Source organism: Rhamphochromis sp. 'chilingali' (assembly GCF_963969265.1).
Source record: "Rhamphochromis sp. 'chilingali' genome assembly, chromosome: 15".
Taxonomy (NCBI): domain Eukaryota; kingdom Metazoa; phylum Chordata; class Actinopteri; order Cichliformes; family Cichlidae; genus Rhamphochromis; species Rhamphochromis sp. 'chilingali'.
Window position 1 is genome coordinate 30,269,121 of NC_137942.1, and position 25,131 is coordinate 30,294,251.

The 25,131-nt window shown below is 39.0% G+C and overlaps 2 protein-coding genes across 3 annotated transcripts; both read right to left on the reverse strand.

The window, feature by feature from the left end:
• Positions 1-284: 284 nt before the first annotated feature.
• On the reverse strand, positions 285-15,425 carry nfe2l1a (nfe2 like bZIP transcription factor 1a). 2 transcript variants are annotated; one of them, XM_080905559.1, is made up of 8 exons: positions 15,333-15,425; positions 13,279-13,648; positions 12,581-12,763; positions 8,161-8,223; positions 7,925-8,062; positions 7,660-7,804; positions 6,628-6,948; positions 285-6,479 (listed from the first exon to the last, which is right to left on the reverse strand). In XM_080905559.1, the coding sequence occupies exons 2-8, from the start codon at positions 13,552-13,554 to the stop codon at positions 5,536-5,538; spliced, it is 2,070 nt and encodes a 689-aa protein (XP_080761685.1). In that variant the 5' UTR covers positions 13,555-13,648; positions 15,333-15,425; the 3' UTR covers positions 285-5,535. The 2 variants fall into 2 exon arrangements, with proteins under 2 accessions (XP_080761685.1, XP_080761684.1); XM_080905558.1 differs by having other exon boundaries at positions 6,628-7,260.
• A 1,098-nt stretch (positions 15,426-16,523) lies between these two features.
• Positions 16,524-22,335, reverse strand: praf2 (PRA1 domain family, member 2). The gene is made up of 3 exons (XM_080905779.1): positions 22,133-22,335; positions 20,299-20,516; positions 16,524-19,021 (listed from the first exon to the last, which is right to left on the reverse strand). Exons 1-3 carry the CDS (start codon positions 22,309-22,311, stop codon positions 18,882-18,884), a joined length of 537 nt encoding a protein of 178 aa, XP_080761905.1. The 5' UTR covers positions 22,312-22,335; the 3' UTR covers positions 16,524-18,881.
• Between the last annotated feature and the right edge of the window lie 2,796 nt (positions 22,336-25,131).

A 25,131-nucleotide genomic window follows, 5' to 3' on the forward strand; every position in this document is an offset into this window, starting at 1 on the left:
GTGAGTCGGATCTTTCTTCTGAATTTGTAAAAGGCGAAAGAGACTGAGACATGGGGGGACATTTTGGTCCCATCTATTCATGTGATCTTCAGACCTGTGCCCTGTTAGTCTCAGTCTGGTAATAGATAGGATTTTTTTTTTTTTTTCAGGAAAAAAGTGCATGTCTGGAAGGGGCCTAAGTTGAAAAAACTCACATCTTGAGCTCTCCTAAGAAGCTGTTCTGATTGGGCAAAACATTTAAGTGAACTAAGTCCACTGAAGGTCAGCTGCTTCTGTAGTCTTGGAAAGAACAGGAAAACGGCCATATGAACTGCTGAACTATAAAGGCAGCTTGTTAAGTTTGCTGCCACTTTGGCTGGTAGGTGGCGGTGTCTTCTGACTTGATAACAAACAAGTGGGTTTCACTGCTGTGGCAGATGGCTGAAAGTTTGTCAGATGATCTTTATTTCCACTAATTTGTTTTTATATCTTCACACACATTTACCTGTGTTTTGTAGGCTGTATTATTTGAGCTTGCACTGCCCGGGCAACACTTAACATACAGTATTCTTTCACATTCTTTGCTTGACACTTATTTTGGTGAATAAATTAGGATGTATCTTTAAAACTTTAGCATGCTGAGCAGAATCAGTTTAAAAATACTTGTCAAGTGTTCTGTGTTGAATGTAGCCCGGTTGTGTACATGTATGTATACTGTATTAAAGTTAGAACAGTAGCTGGCATATCTGGGTAAGCTGGTTCAAAACGGTTCATACTTCAGGTGGCGTTTTGCTGTGCCTGTTTTGTTTTTCGCTCCTTTTATTAGCCTTAGCCCTGACTGTCACATATGGAAGCCGTACAAGAGTACTTCATGCATACACAGACTGGGTAAAGGTTGCAACAGTTTCTTGCCTTTTAAATCAAACACAAGAGGCTAAACTAGTCTGGTTTAAGTTTTTACTGTGAAGTCCTGACACGTCCTGCATCCTGACTACTTCACCACTGACTGGAAGGAACTGAACTATTTGCACCCAGGTCTGCTACTTAGGTTTTCTCATCTTGTGTCAAACTTTTGTTGTTGTGTTTTTGTTTGTTTTTAGTGGATTAGCTTGTGTTGTCTTGTTGCATGTTCATTTTCCTTTGCTATGTTGGCATCATGGCTGATCTACTTTTAGCTGTTTTGAAAAAAATAAAAGGTTTTTGTTTTCTAATTATTTTGGGCTTTGGACTCTCAATTACTTTTTAAAGGTGCACACAAAGATGTATTACTCTGACCAGAAAAACTGCAAAAGCAGAATCTCCATACAGTTACCAACCAAGACACTTAAAATGTGTTCTTTTCTAGTAGCCACTTTTCTCAGTATTAGCAGATGCAGAATAAGAAAAGTAGTGGAGATGCTGAAATAAATATCCTGAGTTGTTAAGTGCAGATTAAGATTCTAGATTCTGTATAATCTAAGATAGGGATGTGTCTGTCTGCCATAACAAAACAAAAAGGTTTAAAAAAAAAAAAAAAAAAAAGCCTTTCAGGCAGGGTGTAGGCCAAAGCAACAGCTTATCTGCACCTAGCCTTCAACGCCTAAATACAGAGTTTAACCAACCACATTTGTTGAACTACTTCTAATGGCCGAATACTCAGGGGTTGCCACAATAGATCTTCTACCTCCATCTCACCCTAGCCGTAGCATCCTATGTCGATGTAGCATCTGCATGTCCTTCAACACATATTAAATCTTCTGTGTGGTTTTCCTCTGTCTGGCAGCTTCATATTCAACATAATTTGTTGAATATATTCACTATTCCTTTTCTACATGTGTCCAAGCCACTCAACCCTCTGACATACTCAATTCTAATCCTGTCCATCCGGGTATCTAACAATGAAAACCCTAGCATCCACTCTCCAGCTCTGCTTCCTGTCTTTTTATTTTGACCGGCACCAAACGATACCTTATAGCAAGTTTCACAACTGTCTTGTAAAGCTTCTTTTTCACGCTTGTTGTTGAAATAATTGAGATGAATGACATTAGATCATCAGAATTTTATCATCTGTTTATAATGTCTTAGAGGTCACATGCATGGAACAAAGAGCAGACAGATTAAAATTATTCCAGACATGTACTTAATGCATTGTGACGAAAGGAACAATATTTCACTTTTGGGAAAAAAGATTCTTTAAAAATTAATTCCATCCATCCATCTTCTTCCGCTTCATCCGGGGCCGGTCGTGGGGGCAGCAGCCTAAGCAGAGAAGCCCAGACCACATCCTCCCCAGCTACCTCCTCTAGCTTATCCAGGCGTTCCCAGGCCAGTCGAGAGATATAATCTCTCCAGCGTGTCCTGGGTCTGCCCCAGGGCCTCCTCCCGGTGGGACGTGCCCGGAACACCTCACCCAGGAGGCATCCTTGTGAAATGCCTGAACCACCTCAGCTGGCTCCTTTCGATGTGGAGGAGCAGCGACTCTACTCTGAGCCCCTCCCGGATGGCTGAACTTCTCACCCTATCTCTAAGGGAGAGGCCAGCCACCCTTCGGAGGAAGCTCATTTCCGCTGCTTGTATCCGCGATCTCGTTCTTTCGGTCACTACCCACAGCTCTTGGCCATAGGTAAGGGTAGGGATGTAGATCGACCAGTAAATTGAGAGCTTCGCTTTTACACTCAGCTCTCTCTTCACCACAACGGACCCGTGCAGCGTCGGCATCACTGCAACTCCAGCACCAATCCGTCTGTCGCTCTCCAGCTCCCTTCTCCCATCACTTGCAAACAAGACCCCGAGATACTCCCCACTTGGGGCAGGAACTCATCCCCGACCCGGAGTGGGCACTCCACCCTTTTCCGGCTGAGAACCATGGCCTCAGATTTGGAGGTGCTGATCCTCATTCCCGCTGCGAACCGTTCCAGTGAGAGCTGGAGGCCATCACCCGATGAAGCCAGCAGAACCACATCATCTGCGAAAAGCAGAGATGAGATTCTGAGGCCACCAAAGTGAAATTGAAAGCCCTTCGTCACCATTAATTCCACTATGCTTAAAGATATTTTTTTTTTATTTAAATCAGAAAACAGTAACAGTACATGTACACCGATTAGCTTGAAGTTCAAGTGTTCTAAAAGTCACACTGTTTCTCTGATAAACAGTTTACATTCGCCCATTCACAGTGTCTGAGTCCAGCAATGTTAGATCCACAAGTTTCACTAAGGATTGCCACTGCTTACTGATGGAAAACATCAGGATATCATGTAGTATTTAGATTTTACACTGTGTTTCTAAGTTTGAATTTGGAATAAAACCTGTTCTATACCTTTGTGCTACTAATTGTTTAGGGTCAATACACATTTCTTACAAACTCTATCCTTATTGTTACATATCATTGTGAATATACTATTAATATACCGGTACTAGAACCAAAAAGGATACATCTGGCAAAGGCTATATTTTCAGCATAACCAATAAATCAGTCCACTTCCTATATATTCATTTGGCGCAATTTGTGTAAATTTAGCAGTAGCCAGCTGTCTGCCTTTTCAAATTATGACTGCTCTAACACTCAACATTTTTAAAACATGTTTACTCCCTAGCTTTTAATTGTGACTGAGCTGTTTGGCTTTTGAGTCTTGTTTTCTATTTTTCTATATTCATTTATAGTTTTTTGTTTTTTGTTTTTTTTTTAGTTTGTACAGCACTTTAGTCAACTTGTGTTGTTGTTCAAATGTGCTCATAAATAAATTGATAAACAACTGTTTATCAGCAAGAAACTTTGGTTTGAACGGTGTGGTGATCTGGAGCCTTTCTGTGTGGAGCATTTTCTCTATCATATCAAGACTATCTCTCCACTCTATTACATATTCCATATGCACGGAGTGGAGAGATAGTCTCTCACTCAGAGAACCTTAAACTCAAAACTAGAAAAATGTAGAAGGACAAGTTATAACAGCAGATGATGCCACCTCTGAGAGTGCACGGATTCTTTAGTCTGCTTGGATAAAATTCAGTAGTGATAACATGACATTGCATTGTTCTGCAGAATTTAAAAGATAGTTTCCACTAAGAGCTTTCAATGAAATGGTGTTTATTAATATTGCTAGCATAATGTCAGCCATCCTCACCATTATTGCATTATCCTTCCATTTTAAGTGTTTGATTTTGGGGCGCACTAGCTGTAATGCAAGATTGCATCCTCTCAGCAATTTTTTTTCCTTAATAGTTGCCTGACATATATAACTGTAACAGCAGGGGAAAAAATACAGAATGAAACGTATACAGGTTATATATTCCAAATTCAATATTTCAGCATCAATGGCCAGAAACACAACACTGCTAGGCGCAAAGTAAAACTTTTATTTTTATTTTTTCATGTTTTTTATATTACAAAAAGTTAAGTTCCCATGTCCTTGAATACCAGCAAGCACATTGGGAATTAATAGAATACAAACAAGGCTTGTATGCAGGTTGGAAATTTCACCCTTTTTTTAAAATCAATTTCAAAAACAGGATTCTGATTATGTAGTTGTCTTACTGCATTTCTTTGACTTACAGGGATCACAGACAATGATTCTTTACATTGTGTGAAGCACTGAACGCCTGCCATGATAGTTGTATTTCCCAGTGTTTTAGACAATAGTATCAGCCAGCATGTCCATCTGGTTGCGTTAACAACTGAGCAAATCTCTGTTCATTTTCCTGGTTGTTTACATAGCAGTCCATCCGAATTGACACACATTCTGAACCAACAGTCCTGAAACATCAACAATATACAGTGCTGCTACCAGAATTTGTTCTCACATATAATTCTAAATCATGACACATGATGTTGCTAATATTTAATCTTTTTTTTGTTGGATATGTCCTATGAAATGCTACAACCTACTGATATAGCTTATTTAGCCAAAAAAAAAAGGTATATGCAATACCACAAAGCTTCCAATGTGCCTAGATCTGAAAATATACATCTGAATATTCTACCCTATGTCTTCAAGTTTTGGGAAATTAACTATGTTGTCCTGAGGGTACTGTGTGGGTACAGTGCAGTCTAGGAACTGAATATACCCAGGTTTGAGCCCCACAAATCCAAGTCTTCCCTGTGCAGGTTTCCTGTATCACTATAAACAACTCGTGTACGCTGGCTCATAGTCAGTGTAGTGTCAACGACTTTTGGGGTCTATTAGCTGATAGCAAGGATCAGGCCTTCTATCCGTTTTCTATACACTGGCTGTTGAACACAATATTTTTAAGCATAAGAAATTCTTAGGCATTAAACTAGCATTCTAGAATGCTGGTCCCGGGTTCGCTACCCACTTAAATAAAAACTCAAATTGCCCTGAAGCTTAACACAAGCCAGAATCAAGTCTTTTTCCATTTACTGCTCAACTTCCATTTTCCCAATCCATCAATCATGCCAACAAGTAAGGACCCTTAGGGAAACATGCTTGGTTCTTTGAGGTTTTGGACACTCAGGACTATTTGTTTAAAAATGACCCTGGGTTCCTTCCTCACCAACCTACCACCTTCATTTTTGTGGTCACACTTCCTTTTAAAGAACCTCTTTACATTTTTGATATCTCTTCACTTCTTCTTGTCCCTTTGACTCTGTTTTTTACTGTTTCTTCCATTAGGTTTAAAATGAAGCATGTACTCTGTAGCATCCATGGGACTCCCTTCCTCCCTTGTCAACCTGGAAAATACTTCCTTGTATAGCCTTTCCATATGGCGTCTAATTTCCTGCAGATTCCTTAGGGTTTCCCGTTTTTCTCTTAGTAGACGTGAACGGTGCCGCCTTAAAGAGGACACATCGTCCTCCAGGCCCAACAGCACATCTTGTTTCCTCTTCCTGCAGTTCTGGGCAGCTATCTTGTTCTTACCACGACGTCGTATGTCCTTGATAAGGGTAAGTTGCTCCTCACTGAGCTGGTAATTGGACAGTAGGCTATTAAACTCCTCCACTGGCAGATTAACAATTAGCTCATTGGAGAAAGGGATCTTCAGGGTTCGTGCACGGCACTCATCCTGACTCCAAATTTTGTTCTCTGAGATGGATCTAGAAAAGGACTGTGGGTAAGGTTTGACACTATCGTGTTGTCGAGTCGATTTAGCGTGTTTGGTAGGCATCTTGCCGAGGGGGATAGAACAGGCGGAGGACGAGGGCATGTTATACGTGTGATCATGGCCAATATGCTCCAGCCAGGAAAACCCATGAAACAGACTATGATCAGAATAGTCGACAGGAACAAGCTTATTTTCATGATTCTCTCCTCCTACTGCCCCCATGTCTTCCTCTTCAAGCTCTTCCTGCTTTATCATCATTACTGCTTCCACATCTGAACCAGCTAAGTCTTCCTCAGAATCTTCATCATCATCTTTGGAGAAGGAACTTCCCGTAGCTGAGACATAAAATGAAGAGGACGTTGACGAAGAGGAACAAGAGGAGGCCTCAGAAGTACATGGAGAAGCAAGGCTGTGGCTGAAGTCCAAGGATAGACCGGAGTCTGAATCTAGCTCACCCTCACAATCTAGGAAGATTAAGATAAAAGTAAGATCAAAGTAAGTTTCACAGTTTCATTATCTGCACTTTTTTTTATTTATCATGCTCTTCAAAGAACTGTACTGAACTGTAAGTGTTACAGATTTTGTAAATAAAATAGTTATGGTATTGCCTACCTGTGGAATTGCCATGATGATGTGTTGATGGTCGACCATGAGTTTCTATGACTGCAATCTTAGAGCCTAAGTGGTCATCATCACTGCCAATTTCCTGTTCTGCTAGTTCATGGTTGAAGCAGCTTTCATCTTCCAATCTGGCTGCCATCTCAGGACTGAATCCTTCCTCCAGAGCCTGGTCCAACAATCTAATTTCATCCAAAATGGCAGCATCCTCTAAAAGATCACTAAGTGGAACAGGAAGATCATCTTCATTGTCTTCATACCCCAGTAGGTGACTGGAAGGAGACCCCACAAGGTCTTGGGTCATAACATTTCCATCTAAAGGTAGGGTGGAATTGGAAGATTGAAAGTTAACATCAATGCCAGGACGATGTTCTGGTTCCATCCTACCCACATCAACTTGTGATAAAAAACTGATAATGTTATCTTCTTCCATTAGTTCCATGCTGAAGTCTTCTATAGGTTCTTCTGCAAGCAGATCTGTTTGGTCTGGAGGACTATTCAAGGGATGTCCATTAATGTTATTCATAGTGTCCCGTGTGTTTAATGCTGAGTTGTGGTCATCCAATTCTGCAGTAGGGGTTAATGGAAGCAGGACTGGCACAGACTCAGATTGAGGCTCTAATAAACCTGGAAAGATGGTGTGGGCATGGTGGCAAAAATATACATATATTATTTACAACAGGTTGTGGGTTTGGAACAAACATTCACAGAATTGTCTGTAAACAAGAAAAGCAAATTATGCCATATATTTAGAAAATGTCCGGATCTTATATAGTTTCTCTAGAGTTTTCTTAAGGGTTTTCCAAAGTTATTAGAACTTACAAATTCCTATCTGTAATCTTGACTATGAAAGTGATCAGTGTTTTGTATTATTTTTAAAAACCCAGACAAAATTTTGTTAAGTTGGGCTCAGTGTCCTAATTATTTTTTCTAAGCATCTACTGAAAAAGGTCCCAAGATATTTTTAAAAGCTGTGGAAACATAGACATAACATAAACAGCTATGGTTTATTATGAAATTAATTACCATGTTGCAAATGAGTCTCCTGATCAGCTTCTGTAACAGGATTGTCACAGCAGTTAGACATTGTTCCAGACACATTTCCTCGAAAGGTTCCAGATGGTCCTGAACTTAGATTGTGGTCTGATGATGCCATGTCCATGTCTGTGTTCTGGAGGGCAGAAATGAGAATTGTATCTAAATTTACTGTATCTTGATTTTTTAATTTTATCCCATAATTTTATCTCACTCTATTTAGTAAATATATTTTCATTTTTTTTCTCCTAGTCACCTCAGGTTCCATGATATTTAGCAAATCCTGCCAATGGAGCTCAAAATCCATGGAGGGATTATCAGTGGGGAACAGTAGAGAGTCTCTGTCTGAGGGCTGCCTCTCCAGGTCCCCCATTCCACCAACAACATCATTTAGCTGAGGTCAAAGCAACCAAAAGAAATTCTGAGCACTGTTAAACGTAAGGAAAGGATTAAAAACAAATGAGAAGAGAACAGACTATGGTGGCAACCTACCCATTGTTCCTCTGTGGAGGGGAAGGTCTCCTCCAATAACCTGAAACACTCCTGGAGGGAAGTCTAAAAAAAAAAAAAAAAAAAAGTGAGTTTAACCTATCGTTAATCTTTGCTGGATGACTAAGAAATCAGATACATCTTTATCTATAAATCTCTTCTTGGGCTGATTCCTGCTTATTTATGTGTTTATATGCGTAAAAACCACAACCAATACAGCCTTCATTTTCACAATATCATACAATTGATTGTCCCAAAAATCAGAGCAGAATTGGGGAAAAGGCTTTTAAATATGCTGCCCCTGCTTCCTGGAATAATCTGCAGAAGGAACTGAAATTATCAGAACTGGTTACCTTGGGGGAGTTTAAGTCCATCTTGAAGAACGAGAGAATAACTCTTTTACTCAATGTGATTGTTTTTAATATCGCTCTTAATTTGATCTGTTATTGTATATTTTTCACATGTTCGTACAGGATATTGTATTTGTTTTAATGTTATATACATATGTAGTACATGTATTTTGACATTTGTTACCATGATGCCAGGTCTCTCTTGGAAATGAGATTTTTAATCTCAATGAGATTTTACCTGGATAAATAAAGGACTAATAAAAAATAACCACATGGGTGCTTATTTTAGCTGACCTTCAGGGGTGGTCTGGATAGTGGTGTCTGTAGTTTATTAATCATGGTTAGCAAGAGATTGTGCACTTTCTGGATTGGTTACAAGATGCCCCACACCTGGATCCAGGAAAGCCTAGAACTGTACATCAGGACCTTCAGTTGTTTCATCAGGAACTCATGTGGCGAACCAACTTCAAGTCACTATCATGTGAGATCTACCAAGGAGATGCTCTGCATAGGCCTCAACCCCCTCAGTGAGATAAAGACTGGCTATGGATACTGACTACAGAATGGAGCAATTGTCAGCAGCCTCCTCTACATGGATGACATCAATCTGTATGCCAAGAGCAAACAAGACATTGATTCACTGACATACAGCCGTGACATTGGAATATCGTTCAGATGGTAAAGAGGAGAGGAAAGGCTGAGGGGATATATATATAAAACAAGATTTATTTTCACAGTCAAACCAGCAGTTTAGCAAACAATGTACATTAAACCAGGGGTGGGGAACTCCAGGCCTCAAGGGCCAGAAGTCTTGCAGGTTTTAGATGTCACCCGGGGTCAACACACCTGAATCAAATGATTAGTTCATCACCAGTCCTCTGGAGAACTTCAAGACATGTTGAGGAGGTAATTTAGCCATTTAAATCCGCAGTGCTGGATCAAGGATACATCTCAAACTTGCAGGACATCGGCCCTTGAAGCCTGAAGTTCCGCACCCCTGCATTAAATGAATATCTATCTCCCTGGTTGCCCACTTATATTCATTTCCAAAGATGGTAAACATTTTGTAAGAATTTACCACAAAAGTCAAACAGTAACATTTAATAAAAGATACATTATTTAATTACAATTACAAATCCAGCAACTACTGCTCACCAAAGGTTTCACACGTGTGCCAGTTATACTGGGTAATTTCCATACTGAAATCTGTCAGATGCATTTTCTGTTTTACCAGGCAACAAACAGACAGACTGGCTCAAAATATCTTCGACCTTCCTGACCTGGTTGGGGACTTTCGAGACAAACACAAGACCCCCAGCAGCTGGTCAGCTGAGACAAATATGTGGCTTTCAACATACAGAATATAAATCAAAGCTAGATTGCTGCTGCATGACAGGAGTTCAGCTTAGTGTCTCATTTTGCGCCCATATCATTCCATTCATCATAACTGCTAAATTGTTTTAGTTGTGACTATAGCAATGTAACTGATTTATTTACTTATTTATATGATCAGTTTCATCACTGCTCGCTACTCCTGTTTACTTCCTACCACAAGTGCAAGTTAAAACCTCATGCAATAATGTGCGTTTGTTTACAAGCATGACGGCTCATTGCTTGTGAATGTCTGAACTGCTGCTGTAAACAGGAGGGATTGCAAAACGGAGTAATGCCGATGTGTGTCAGTAAGCAATAAGTTAGTGATCAGGTTTCAAAACAAGCCAGACAGTCACAAGGCTGAAGGACACTAATAAGGCTTTCATTCTGTATGAGTGTGACTGTGTTTGTGTGTACGCTGGCTAGTTGATTCTGATAGCTGACATTATATTTGTTTTCATTTTGATGACGAGGGGATAGCTGTGTGTGTGTGTGTGTGTGTGTGTGTGTGTGTGTGTGTGTGTGTGTGTGTGTGTGTGTGTGTGTGTGTGTGTGTGTGTGTGTTTGTCCTGACTGGACATGCTGGCCAGCATGTGGGTTATTTTTATACTGTACATTCTGTTTGTTGGCATCGGTCACAGTGTTTTGTTTAGTCATAATTTAGTGTGTGTAACCCCGTCTATAGTGATGATTATTTAATCATACACTCATGGTGATCTTTCTATGTATTTTTCAAGAAACCCTTAACACTGTAAGCTGAGAGAGATGTGGTTGCCCTTTTACTGTTACAGTACTCAGATACTAAGACAGGTTATGTGAGTGTTTAATTCTGGTCAAAGCTTGACCAGGCATGTGAGAGCTGTTGCCATTATTAAATGGAACTAGCAGCAAGCAGTAACATGGAGTGAACTGTTCATCAGCACATTCGCTTACCTAAAATTAAAGTTAACATTTTGACACTACTACTATTATTTATGGCTCTGTTTCAATGTGGGATATTCATCCTTAGTTCACCTGCCTTGTTTCCCCAGTGGATTTGTAGATATGAACTGGAAGTAAACTATCAACATGGATTCAACAAGTCACACTGTGGAGCACCACACAGACCTATAGAGCCGCTTGTTTGTTTTTTCTTTTTTAAGATGTGACTATATTTGAACTACTAAATTATCCGTTAACGCTAGTAAGCTTAGTTAGCAAGCTTCATCCATAAATTGTAGGGGTGCAAAGCACAGACTCAGATCCCTCCATTTAGTCCTCAGTAACTGAGTCTATATCACACAACAAGTTATATTGTTTGCCATTAGCAAAAGGTACCAAAACAACAGAGACACTGGAGAAGTCCAATCAGCAGCTGCCTGGGTCTACACACCTGTCAATGAGGCCAGGCCCTAACTTCAAGCTTCAACAAATTCTCAAGGGGGAAATTCACTAGGAAAATATCTGAATAAATTAAGATTAAAATATAAATAAAACTCAAACTGTACAACTTGCAGTTATTCAGTATCTAGTACCATTAGTTGAACCAGTCGGTGGGCATTAAAAGAGTAGTGAGCAGTGTGCGTGACCCCAAAGACTCAAACAGTGTACTACAAGAAAAGAAGAAAAGCTACAGCTAACAGCAGGCTCTTGCTTTTATTCTTTCATGTGTTGCAACTGTACTGATTTTATTACTTCAGCTTCCTAGTGAGGTCATGTGCGGTGAGGTGAGGTTTCCTAGTGACTCATCAATCTCTGACTCATTCTCTCTCATGACATCAAGCTCAGTTTGGGTGACAGTCAACAAACAAAAACAGCTCTTTAGTCGACATCACTCGTTCATATAGTATATATGTAAATAATGGCCAGCGGTTTCTATTCATTCCAACATATCTACACTGATACTTCAGTGATAATATGGGTGGACCTACAGACTTGTAAAAATCTGTTGATATTTGACAAGAAGCAGCATTTTTATTTTCAGTGCAACCTAATGATTTGGTGGTCCCCTGTGGTTTGACATTTGTGGTTTTAAATCAAACTATTGAATGGATTGGACATATAAGCACGCTCACTCCGTTCTTCCTCCGCCTCAGTGCATATTGAGGTGTAAGACAGTGGTTATCGGGCATATGGTATCCTTTCACTTTCATGAACCAAAAATGGAACTTTCAGGGCCGTTTAACACAGCAGCTTGGCAGGTGTTATACACAGATGTTCTCTTGGTCTGCTCTCTTTCTTCACAAGAAAAAATTATTGACTCATCATCTCCACTCAGTTCACATCTATTTCTCCCTACTCCCAGCCCTATGAGTGCCAATATACCAATTAGAAAAGGCTTTAAACAGACAGAGCCAATTGTCAAGAAACAATTTCACAAACAGCTGTAAAAGCTGCATGTGAACAGGATTTTATCCTCTAGATAACACATTGTTATCTCAAGGATAAAGGTCAACCCTTGTAACTTAATTCTCTTTGGCCTAGTGTTAACTATTACAGCATAGACATCCCTGTATAAAGGCTGTGTGTTCTCTTATGGGACTGTTTATTGATGATTTTATCAGAGAACATGTAATAAACCTTTGCACACACTTGCACTTAACCTAGTTCAGACATAAGTCAAAATGGTTTTAGAGGAGCATGGCACATGAAGATGAAAATAAACAGAAGAAAAACCTATATTTGAATGTTGCAAATCACTCCATATAAAACTGCTGTACCTCTGTATCCTCTTTCTCCTCTTCATCCTCAAGTTCAGCTTGTGGCTCCGCAGGCAGAGCAGTCAACTCTCTCTCTATTTCAGCAGGAGTTCTTTCCAGCAAGGATGCCTGGTCTGGAGATCTTATGGGGAGGGGTTCTGGCTCCCGCTGGACCAGCCATGTCTCTAGTTCTGCATGTGGAACCTGTGGAGAAAGGTTCACAATTATATGAACTTTTCTCACAAGATCACAGGAGTCTTACCAAAAGCATTCATTTTGCTGTCCTACAATAAGCTGTATAGGATTAGAGTTAGGTGCACCGCTACTACTTTATGTAGAATTCTTTATATAGCATGCCCAAACAGAAATCTTACAATAGAAGATCAGATATGTGTAAAACACTCTGATTTGATCTGATCTTGTAGTTTCTGAAACTATGTTTGTTTAACGTGTGGGTAAAAATACACTTAAGCCTACTCCTGTGGTGACCTGGTGGATTTTAAGAGGTAAATGTTTCAGGTTTTTGTGCTAAGTCAGCGAAATCTGCTGCCCGCTGTAACTTGTTACTGAACAAACTCACATGACAGTTCTATCTATAATCATATCTAAGCATACTTTTAAACTGCTCCTTTAATCCTTAAAATTGCATGAACTTATAATTGGAATGCAAAGTATTGATGACTAAAGAGATAACGATTAAAACGAAAAACTTTTTTTACGTGTAGTCTGTCCAAAGAGCGCACCCAGCCCAGCAGCCTTTGTGCTGTGGAGAACCCATCTAGTTCTACATTTTTGGGGTGCAAGCCTTCCTCCAGGTGATTGCGGAGGTTGTGGAACTGTGTTTGGGTGAGGGCTGAGGTTGGACCCAGGATCATGTCATGCAAAGAGGAAGGCAGGTAGGGCTCCAGTTCCACGTCCACCCTCACGCCACAGAGACTCAGCAGGATGGCCATCTGGATAAGGCCTTCTGTAAAGTATTTCTTGAGGTGCAGCATTGTTTTGGCAGATGACAGTAGTTTTAGAAAAGCAGACTATAAAGCTTGATGTTGGTCACCACCGCTGTGGTGTCTCTTCTTTTGCGTGGTTCTCCTGCAAGAAGCAAAAAGAAGCTCTTTTAGGTTCTATTCTATATCGTGGCTCAATGGGAAAGTAAAGAAGATAGGAAAATACACCAATTCTCCATTGATCAGGGCCTAATCCGAAAAAGGCAATCTGGCAAATTTTAGATGTTGTTTCTTATTTAATCATTGCAAATAAATATATTAAATATATTTTAGTCCCTTCCATATGAAAATGTGTTGTAATTTGAGTGCAAAGCCCTGCAAAACTGTGATGCCCAGACAGTTTCTGTCCCATTTACAACTTCACAAAGTCTGATTCATTTTAACAGCTGTAACAAAGTTAGAACTTTCTTACTGCTACGCTCTAACCACTAGAATTACCCTTCGATTAGCCTATAATTGATGCTAGTACTACACCCCCCACCATTATGATGTTGATATTAACTCCAGCTATCAAATGTAATCTTCCACTGTCAGTGTAGCCTGCTTTAGAGCAGTTGAGCTCTGACAGTTAGTATGAGGAGATAAGGCAGGCACAGGGCAGGGCTGGCCTGTATCACTGCTCTCAGTAACTTTGACCTACTTCTAGAAAGTCTTTGGTAACCACCTGCCTGGCACACAACGCCTGTGTTACTCACTGCAGCCACATGATGTAACTACCAATGTTTGCCTGGAAAACCCCTCTCCATGTACTCCATCCAAGAATTGAGTTTACTTTTACTTCTGTGGTGATCTGTTTAGAGAAGGTGGTGTAGAACTCCTGACTGAGACAGTCATCTGGCATTGTACTTGGTACCTGGCAAACTAATACAGCCCTGCAAACTTCTCATTGTGGGAAGTATGATTAATAAACTCAGGGTTTCCTACGGAAAAGTTGTTAGCGCCCACAACTGTGAAAAAAGTGTGAACGCAAAGGAATTCAGTACTCTCTCTTACACACAGAAGAGCAGTAGCTAACTTTGATTTGTGGTCATAAGTGAGTGGATTTTAAATGAACAGGTAAAACAATATTAAATCATAACATTTTAGCCCCTTCTCAGTTTATCAAACAATTCTGTGTAATGTAAAAAGCAATTAGCGGAAAAAGAATGAAAAGCTAGAATTGAGGAATGTTGTTGTTATCTGATCAGTCTTCTCATCTTATGATCATAACCATAAGAATCAATTAAAGCGTATTAGGCTATTACCAAGTATCAAGTAATCATAATTCAGAAAAATGTTTCTCTGCTACTGGATTAATGTGTGTCTTTACTGGTCCGGCTGGCTCTTGTATATGTCAAATGTTAAATCTTACTTTGTAAAATACGATTGCATTTTACATGTATTATGTAACATTGCCTCTTGAAATTAGGCTTGGTTATAAATATGACGGGAATCTAGTCGGAGAGCCTGAGCAGCAGGTTGCACAGTGTTTTTATCCCCGATCATCCAGAACATCCTGATAACTGTGTTATCGCGGAGAAGCCGTTTATACATACACATGCATTTTATTTGTACCCTACAAAAAGAAACATAACACAACGAGAGCCTAACAGTGTAAGCACGTTAGTAGCGTACATTATACAGCATTACCGGGATACTGCTGTGACTCCACTGGCGACTCCCAAACACACCCTCACACAGAAGTATACAGACACAAAATAATATACAAAAGCACATCAAAGTAATTAATATATCGATAATAAGTGTGGGCATAAAAGATGCTGTCTTACCAGTCAGGTTTAGTGTGTGCTCAGGGTGTTTGTTGATCTCTCCTACACTACCGCAGCTTATGTTTCTGTTCACTAGAACTGCCCTGGAGGGTGGGACCTTTTTAAAGTAGCACCCTCGTGGTGACGTGTAATAAGCCCTCCCTAGGAAAAAAAAAACCCACTGGCGTGTGTGTTAGCATTTCCCTACTTAAGCTGGGGACTTCTTTTAAAAGAAATAAACAAAATATTGCTCACCAAGTAATGCCTGCGACAACAATAATACAGGCCGTGAAGTTTCCTCTCCGTTCACGCAAAGCTGACGGCAGATTTTGAAGACGTGTTACTTCGGTCTGTCGCAAACAGTTTACTATAATTTATTAGTGAATGTGAAATATAAGAACAGGCTGCTGGTCTCGTGATTTGTGTCTTTCTCCCAGCAATCAAAATAAGAATACAGGGACTAATAAGTAATTTTACTAACATATTTCTAAATATGATATTTTGAATATCACCAGCAGAGCATATCATATGGCTACATCCCTAACACCGAAAAATTTCCACTGTGTTTGTCTAGAATTAACACTGTAAAGTTAACAAGCGCAAAGAAACAGACCTGAAACTGAGCATTCAGGTTGTGCTCACTCTCTCGAGAAGGGTCACCAGAAATGCACAAAGAAATAAGAATTACATAAGTAAGAAAATATATAGATCATAAATCTCTGTCTGTTCTAAGGTGAATCACATTGTTTTCCATCATCTTGCAGCAAACAAGGAGTTTCCCCTGACCTATACAATGTCAAAGTGCCTCATAGTAGAGGCTCCCTACCTTCAGATGCTGCTCACAGGCCAAAAACACACAACTGCTACAGTGATTTCCCTGGGTGTCATGTCAGCTCTATAACCACAGCCGAGCACATTAAAGCCACAGATACAATGTAAGGACAGACCTAGGTTAAAATCTGCCTCTTTTTATAACATTTGGTGAAGTAAGATAGATTGATATAATTTCTTCTGTATTCTAACCTGCCAACTAGTTGACTGTGACCTCTGTCTGGCGTTCGCTGTCATACTTTTACTGTAAGATATTTACTTGGTACATCATTCTGACAAACCAAAGGTTCTTTGAAAATCTCTATATCATGTTTTTTTGCACATTAATTTAGTTGAATTTATTCCATTTTTGGCATTGCTTACTAGAAAATCAGCACAAACTGCAGTTTGACATTCTTTTTTATTTATAAAAAAATGCTATAAACATTCCAGGACATTGTTCAAGAAACACAATTCAAACATTAAGCTGATTTGAAGGCAACACTTCAGGATTTGTTACATTTTTATCGTCATTCAACAAACTTCTTTCAATTTACATTCTTGCAGCTCGGATTTAAGTGTCCAAAGTTATGTTGTGAAGCAGGGTCAGACCAACCATTAAGAGGTTTGGCTGATGGTTAAAAAAAAAGATTAGCAGAAGCATGACTTGTTCAGGATCTATAAGAATCACGATTGCTGTGTTTACCTGTACTAACAGAGATTTTCAAATCTGTAATGGCACATATACAACAGGGTAACAAGTTCTTTAAACATTAAAAAGTGCACACATAAACAAAATCTTATATTGTTTACTTCATAATGACTGGTTTAAAGAGAACAGTACTGGAGGAACCTTTTTGAAGCATTATTTGCAAACTTGCATTGAAATGAACAGAAGAAAAGTCACAAATAGGATTAAAATAATATATTCAGTCACAAGCGAGATCACTAAAGTCTATCAACATTTTCTCTACAGTCCAGAAAAATAGTGAAGAAGATTTTCAGACAGTCTGTGCTGAGACACATCAGTGTGGCTAGGAGAAAAGTGTACTGTTACCACAAATGCTCTTAAAGCAGGCAATGCATTTTATTTATGGTAACAAAACTTTATTAAGAAATTCTAAGAAAATTTTACTTTACTGATCTCCTCCTGAAATGGTTTAATCAGCTGTCAGCACTGAGAGACTGGGCAATCCCAGTGATAAGAAGATGTGGAATGTAATGGGGAGCTATGTGAGTAAAGCTTATTCTTCTTGAGAAAATAGATATAATAATTATTTTTAAATATTAATTTGTTTCTTTCATACACCTATTCTGCACTTACTGGTCCTCAAAGATTTCTACAATCAATCAGATTTATCCTGACCTCATTCTTCATATCACACCAAGATTTTCTTGTAGCACAACCCCATTTTTAGCACCAAAAACAGGAAACTGACTTATAAAAAATTTGGTTAATACAGGTTGGGTTACTACAATACCAAGGGTGTTTCAAGATTTTGGCTCTGCTTGTTGTATTAATACAAAATATCCATCTTATAAAGTCAATTTCTGTTGCTGCTTCCACAAAACCATATTAGCTTAAATGCTATAATGTTTATAGGTTACACTACATTTATTGCCTTGTTACAAATGGATTGATAGATAGTTTGTAATTTTGACTTCTAATGTCCCGTATTGGCAGGACAGTCAGATTTATTTGGACGTTACACTTCAGCTCTACCAAAGAATTGACATAAAATATGGAAGTAGCCACTCTAAAGTCGCTGATTGAATACACAAGTTCCACTGCGAAGCCTTAAGTTGAGGTTTTTGCCTGTGCAACCTAGATGTTTTAGTTTTTAGTACTAATAATACTATTATGTCAACGGGGAAAAGAAATAACTGAAAACAGTAGAGTACTAAAAATCAGGGAAAAATATATTTGAAGACATTTTTGAAGTTAACATTATACAATTGATTTGTAATTGTATGAGGAAAACATGGTTGGATTGATACTTGGGCGGTTAGATTCATTATTCAAAGTAAACAGGCTGGGCTGGTTTAACATGAATTCTGCTAATAATCTCATATGACAGCTTTTAGGAATAAGCTTTGTCATACTTTAGGATATGGAAATAAAAAGGATTACTTGGTATTCAGTGTGAGACAGGATGCAGCACAGTTTTTGTTCTGGTTCAGACGGTTGATTTGAAGAGTGCAGAGGACAAAATTAAATTGTGGCATCAGATCTCACAACAGAATAAAACCCACAAATCATGGTTTTGTTTCTTTCTTTTTTTTCTTTTCAAAATACATATTTTGATGTAAAAATAAATTTTCTAGATATTACACACTGGACGGATATAAATAAGCCACTTTGAGAGTGTATGTGTTTTTCTTTTTAAGTAATTTCCAGAAATATTTAGAGTTTATCAAGCTCTATGGAAATATCATCCACAGAAAGCTAAATACATGGTTACATCACTTCACATGTAGTGAATTGACAGACTTTGCAAAACAATGTGCTTAAAGTGCAAAGACAGACCAGAAATGACTTCATATCTGTTGACTTCTGAGACTATCACCTGTCAGTCATGCTGTTACTTCTGATTTTGATCAGTTAACAAACCAAATCACAACTTGACATTTTTTGGCTGACTCCCCCTCTCTCGCTATGGTAATGTTGTGATGCTCTGTTTTCTCTCCCTGCTATCGCCCACCTACATCTTCACCTTCATCTCTCCCCCCAATTGTCCACCATCATCTTCTTCATTCTGTTTAGGATCCTGCCTCCTGCTCCTGTCCCAAGGCCTCTAAAAGAATTCCCATTGGAGTCCTCTTCAAACCAATGCTTTCGAGTTTGTTTTCCAGCTTGTTCTTCAGACTGCGGAGCCTCACTGATGCATGGATGAGAACCACTGGAAAGAAGAGAGACAAGACTTTCTGTACAACAGAACTTTTCTGCTTCTTGTTTGAATAAGACCCACACACACTGCATTCAGACACACAATAAGTCCTCAACAAGTTCTGCAAACTATTTGCTTTCCTTCTTCTAGCTTCTGCTCAAATTCAGCAGCTGTCCATATTGACACCAAAAAACAATCATGTTATCTTTGGATGACCAGGCAGCTATTTTCTTATCTGTAACACATTACCTAATAATAAAGGCCTTTATTTTATAATAATATTTATAATTTTTCATGCTTCGATTTATGTTTGAACCTTATCTGTGTTTTCCCCAAACAAGCTGCTTTTTTGCAAATTTGTGCAAAAAAAGTTGATAACTTTGTGGTTCTGGCTAGAATTTTAAGTCTTTTTCTAGAGCGACAACCCAAAAATATGATGGCTCTACCCACAGCATAATTTCATAAGTTTGATTTTAGAACTTAAACTAACTTCCTAACAAACAAACCTATGGCCTGAGTTATAATTGCTATGAAAACCCAAGGACAAAGCAATAAGTGGTTCAGGAGAATCCAACAGAAACGTGAGGCTGTCATCTGCAAGAAGCCTTTACACGTCATACTATTTCCCTTTAATGCAATGAGAGAATTGTACAACCCAATAATGAATAACCATTAATTTACAACGTGTCCTTTTAATGTCTCATCTCTCTTTTTTTTTTATCCAGAATGCTCACCTGCAACTCCTCATTTATCCTATTTTGTATCAAAGCACAGGTACAAAAACTCAGTATATGTATAACTTCTCTCAATTTAAATATGAGCAAGAGACAGAGTCAAAACATCAACGTTTTTTACATTGCAACACCAAGACTGATCGGCAAACACCATATACAGAAGTAAAGATGGGGCTGTTATGCAGGCTATGATGCTATCTGCTCTACCACCTAGCTGTGGCTCAGTAGGTAGAGCTGGTCATCATGCATCAGGACTTTAATGCCTGGCTACTCCAGAAATGTCTTTTAAAAAGCAACTTGATAAACAACAATGAAGACAAATTTACTGATCGGTCAGACTAACTCACAAGTGTTGACTCCAGTGCTAATAAAGCAAACCAATGTATCACATGGCAGTGGTTTGGAAAGTCTTTAGAGATGTTGATTTATCAAAACCAAGCCCATGCACTTGTGAAAAGAATGCCTGCTTCACAGGTTCCCAAAACAGCCAAACTTTGTTTTCATAATCTGGTCAAATTTGCAGCATACGATTTAGTGTGTATTTTTCTGTCTTACTGAATATAGGGAAGGCTATCCCAAACAGAAATACGGCCACTCCTCCCAGCACTGATATGAAGAGGTAGCTAGCCACAAGAATGGCCAACATAGAGACTGTTGGGTGGTTTCTACGGAAACGGCGAATAGGAGCTTGGTTCTCTGCAGCCCAGACAAAGCCAGTGAACAACAAGGTGACCACCGTCATGCCAGTGAAAAGCTGGAAGGGCTCGAAATACCTGAGAGGAGACAGGAATAACTGTAAGTAATGGATATACATAATGAGACTAGCATCTTGACCTCCAAAGACCCGAACTCTTTCATGTCATGCATTTTCAATTTCTCTTTGCTATTTGGGCTGATTGGGACCTGATGACTGTAAAAATAAAGAATTACGTGATTTTTTTTTTTACCTGATTTTTGGTTCTGAAAAAAATGACATCCACATATGAAGAAATTAGTTTTAAATTTCGATAGAACAGTGGCAGTATAATATCCTCGTAAGTGGATATCAGGTCCTTGTAGAGCAAAATTTAGTATTTTGGTCCAGACAACCCAAAATGTGATGTCCACATATGTGGACGCCAGGTCCTAGGAGCTTAATGCTTAATAAGGAAAAAACAAGTATTACTGAGAGATTCTCTGTTGGTTCTGCCAGTCACTGAGAAATCAGCTGCTTAAACCCCGTTCACTCAGACCAAGAAACTGGTCAGTGATCCTGCTTTCTGGTACAGACCCCTGATCTGTCGTCTGCCTTTGTTATTTGGACTAACTGTAATGAACGTTGTCCTGATTCACTCTCTATGTTATTGTCATATACAGACTTTGGATATTACTAAGTGTACTATATAAAGTAACTCTACATGAATTCATTGAATATGTTAGCAGTCCTGTTGGAAACTAAATTCAAAGTTCAACAAAAACGTGGGTCTGAAAAACTGTCTACAGCAGATGAACAGTGTGTGCATTCAATGTCCTAAAGAAAGTAATTTGAGTTTCTTGAGGAAAAAAAAACAAAAACACAAACAGTGCTTTTCTTACATTCAGTGTAAATAATCTAAATTGTGGTGCATACCAGCAAGCCATATTGTGCCAGAAGAGAAACTACTACAAACTTCTTTCATCACCTTATGTACTTGTCACATAAGAAGATGATCTTGATTAGTCAAATTGAAACTGGATGATATGCCTCCAAGTCATCTGCGCCACTCCTTAAAGTTACAACTTGCATTTGAATCTTTTGGTTCAGTGTGGTCCAGAAGATTCTCCTAGTGCACGTTTATGGAGGCAGGAGGTCTGTCCACAATTAAAGTAATTAAACTTGAACCAATGTGGAGGTTGTTTGGTTTGATGTTTATTTCTAATACGCTTTTCATCCTTCCTATGAGCTCACTGTCCGGTCTCTAAAACTTGTTTGTTCCCAATTTGCTACTCTATAAAAACAAACAAAACAACACACACTCTTGGTGCACAACCTCAAATTTTGGGTTTAAGGATAGAACTGGAAGGAAATATGTTAGTTCTCGGACTGTGTGGCATTTCCTTTAACGTGCTGTAACAGATCGTTGAGATCAGCTGCCTTCTTCCATTCCCACGAGAAATGGAGGTTGGCAGATCTGACTAAGATGTTCATTACTCCAAATCTGTGTCTCGCTCTCGTGTGTGAAACTGTATGGCCAAGAGACGATGTCATGATCATGGAGCCTGTTCGTTTTGGCTGTTGCTGAAATGCAAGTCACTAAAAGGAGTTCAGCACAACCCTGCAAATTCATAAACTTTGCTGCTTACTAGAATGAGAGAGAGAATGGTCAGTGTGAGATGGGGGTGCTGACCACGTCAGAACAACGAAACCTACCCCACTATGAGCAGGAAGCCAAGCACGCACAGGAAATAATTGCTCTGGTAGTAAAGCAGGTTGTTAATGATGCGGTTATTCCAGCGGTCCAAGTTACGCACATCTGGCGTGGCGAACCGGGTCGAACACAGGAGGAAATCATCCAGACTCCGGAGGGGTGGCGGCTGCACGCCTGCCATCTTTTCTAAGCGATAAATACACGAGCTTTCCCAGAGTGCAACGGGGGACGAAGAAATGGGGAAGAACGCTCCAGAGCCGAACTGGCTCGAGCGCGCAATCCCTAATAGCGAGAATGCGCGCTCGTCCACGCAGTAGTTTGGGAACACTGAAGTATCCTTACTAATACCTCTTATTACCACTCACTTGTAGCCCGTTGTGTTTTGTACTCAGTCAATAAGTGGAGCATATTTTAGGATGTTAAAATGTTTTACATTAGTTAAACTGCCACGTTTGCCATTTTTATCAATTAGCACCTAGTTTCGACTGTATTCAGTAAAATCGATTATATTACACAGAGTCCACGCGTGGCACAGGAAAAAAAGTTTTGTTTTTTTTTTGAAAGGCACCCATAGTTGCTTTGTGATTTAATCTATTTAATATTTTTATTTTGTTTTCTCAATTTTATATAGTTACTGAAACTATAAAAATAAATTTGAGTATTCAGAAGAAGGGAATGGTTTTGGGGTTACCTATTCATGTTTTCAATCTTAATTTGTAAAACTAAACTTATGAAATAGATGTACCGTAAAATAAAATGTTTCTGTCCCTCCAGGTGTTGTCTTCAAAAATACTAACAAGTGATAATTATTTGACTTCAAGGTACAAACCTCTGGATACGTCCTATGATTTCTTTGAATGATACCTTTTGGACAGAGGATTTAGATAGTTCCACATATCAACAATAATATGGTAAATGGTAAATGGACTGGTTCTTATACAGCGCTTTTCTATATCTGAGCCCTCAAAGCGCTTTATGGTTCTGCCTCATCATTAATCTGAAAACACTATTTTCTCTCTTCCATTAATGCCGTTACAATTAATTTTATACTAGTGTTTCATCTCTCAACCAGCATCTAATTCTTTCAAACCTTTCCAAATAAATAGTCCCACTGGATCAAACCAAATTTGATCCAGTACAAATTAACCACAACAATTTTACAGATATTCTATTCTTTGTTGTTTTAAATTTCCAGGAGAGACCTTTGTCAGACCTTTGTCATTGATAGTGAGATTTGCTGGCTGAGGCAGCTGAAAAACTGACCACAAGCTATGACATTTTACAAAGTGAGACCTCTGTGGGAGGTGGATATGAAACAGTATACTTACATACCTTGCTCATACATACTGATCACTCTAGACCAGAAATGAATTTGAGATATGGTTGGAGTAATTCATATCTTTGCATTTATCACTCTTTACAAAGCGTGATAAATGCAGAGGAGGAGAGCATAATCTTTATTCTTTTCATGGCATTCTGAAGGAAGCATTGTGCTGCAAGCCATCACGAAAAAAGCTCGTAATTCTTCAAAGCCAGTCATAACAGACAAAGTGCTGTGCCAGTAATCGCCTTTTATTTAAAACATTCATGTATCAATGTGCAAAAACTAAGACATAACTGTTGAAATGGCTCTTTGGGTTGTTCTTCCTTTGTTTTGTATGTTCATCAAATGTGATTGTTTTTGTGTCAAATTTGGACTTTTTTTATATATCTATTTATTTATTTTAGTGTGTTGTGCGGTGCCGTTAATTGTACAGCTTGCTTAACCTCTTCACATCTACCAGGTCACCAGTGACCGATTTAGGTCTAAGATTACATCCTGCTGTGAGTATTCTGCGACCCTCTTATGGTCCTCCGTCCATCCTGCTTAGCTCCTTCCAGCTGTCTCAGGATCTCCTTAGGGTTGCAGTGGAGGGCTACAGAATGTGTGACCACTACTTCAAATGATGGGTCTGCCTTCATCACCTCAGGGTTGCTGCTTCACCATCTTCAGTTAGATACAGTCACATTCCCCACCATGTTCTCTACCAGTGAAAATTTCCTTTACTGGACAGCACCCAGACCTTGTCCACAGTGACATTGCCACCCCCACTACCCAATGCAGTTGAATGAGAACATGGATAGGACTAGTGGTAGTAACTTTTCCAAAAAGTACTTTATTGAAGTACAGTTTCAGTGTGCTTTTTCTATATATTTTTTCTGTATCTTACTCTACTTCTGTATCACTATATTCTTGATTCAAATGCTATACTTTGTGCTCCATACCATTATTTCTTTTAGTTAGTAATTTTTTATTTTGCTTGGTTATGAAGAATAATGCACAGATTAATTGAATCTTAAACAAATAAATAAATAAAACAACAAAACTTTCCTGCAGCAGACTGGAAGCCAGTCCAGAGTGAACAACGTCAGCTGGGATAGATTTGGGAAGTTAAAGTTGCATAAAATGTCATGTACAGGACATTTGTCTTCTACAGAACATAAAATAGATATTTGGGGCAAGCACAGAAGCAGCCAATATCAGGTCAACTGACAATCTGTGTGGATATTCATTCTTCACGCTCTGTATTTATTTTTATTCTAATGTGCAGATAAGTGTCAGGAATGAAAATCATGCATATTTTGAGCATTTAGAGGTTGAATCCTCGAATCTCTGCAATACAGGTATTGATAGCAACATTAGCACAGCTACTAGACATAATAGCTACTTTTATGGAGAAATACAGCAGGTTACAAAGTACCAGATTTCTGTAAAAATCAGTCCTTACATAATCCACAATAACAAACACTTGTTGCATTTTTATGTCATTGACAAAAAAAGAAATGTAGAACCTACATGGGGTTATTTGACCAAATCTGCAAAAGTATGGGGGATCAAACAAGAGACAGCAACACAGTGGTGACAACAAAGGCATGAGCTTGTGAACAGTATAGGCTGGTGGGATGCAAATGAAGTGACTATGGCTATATGCACTGCAGGATCCTAAGGTTGAGATGTCTC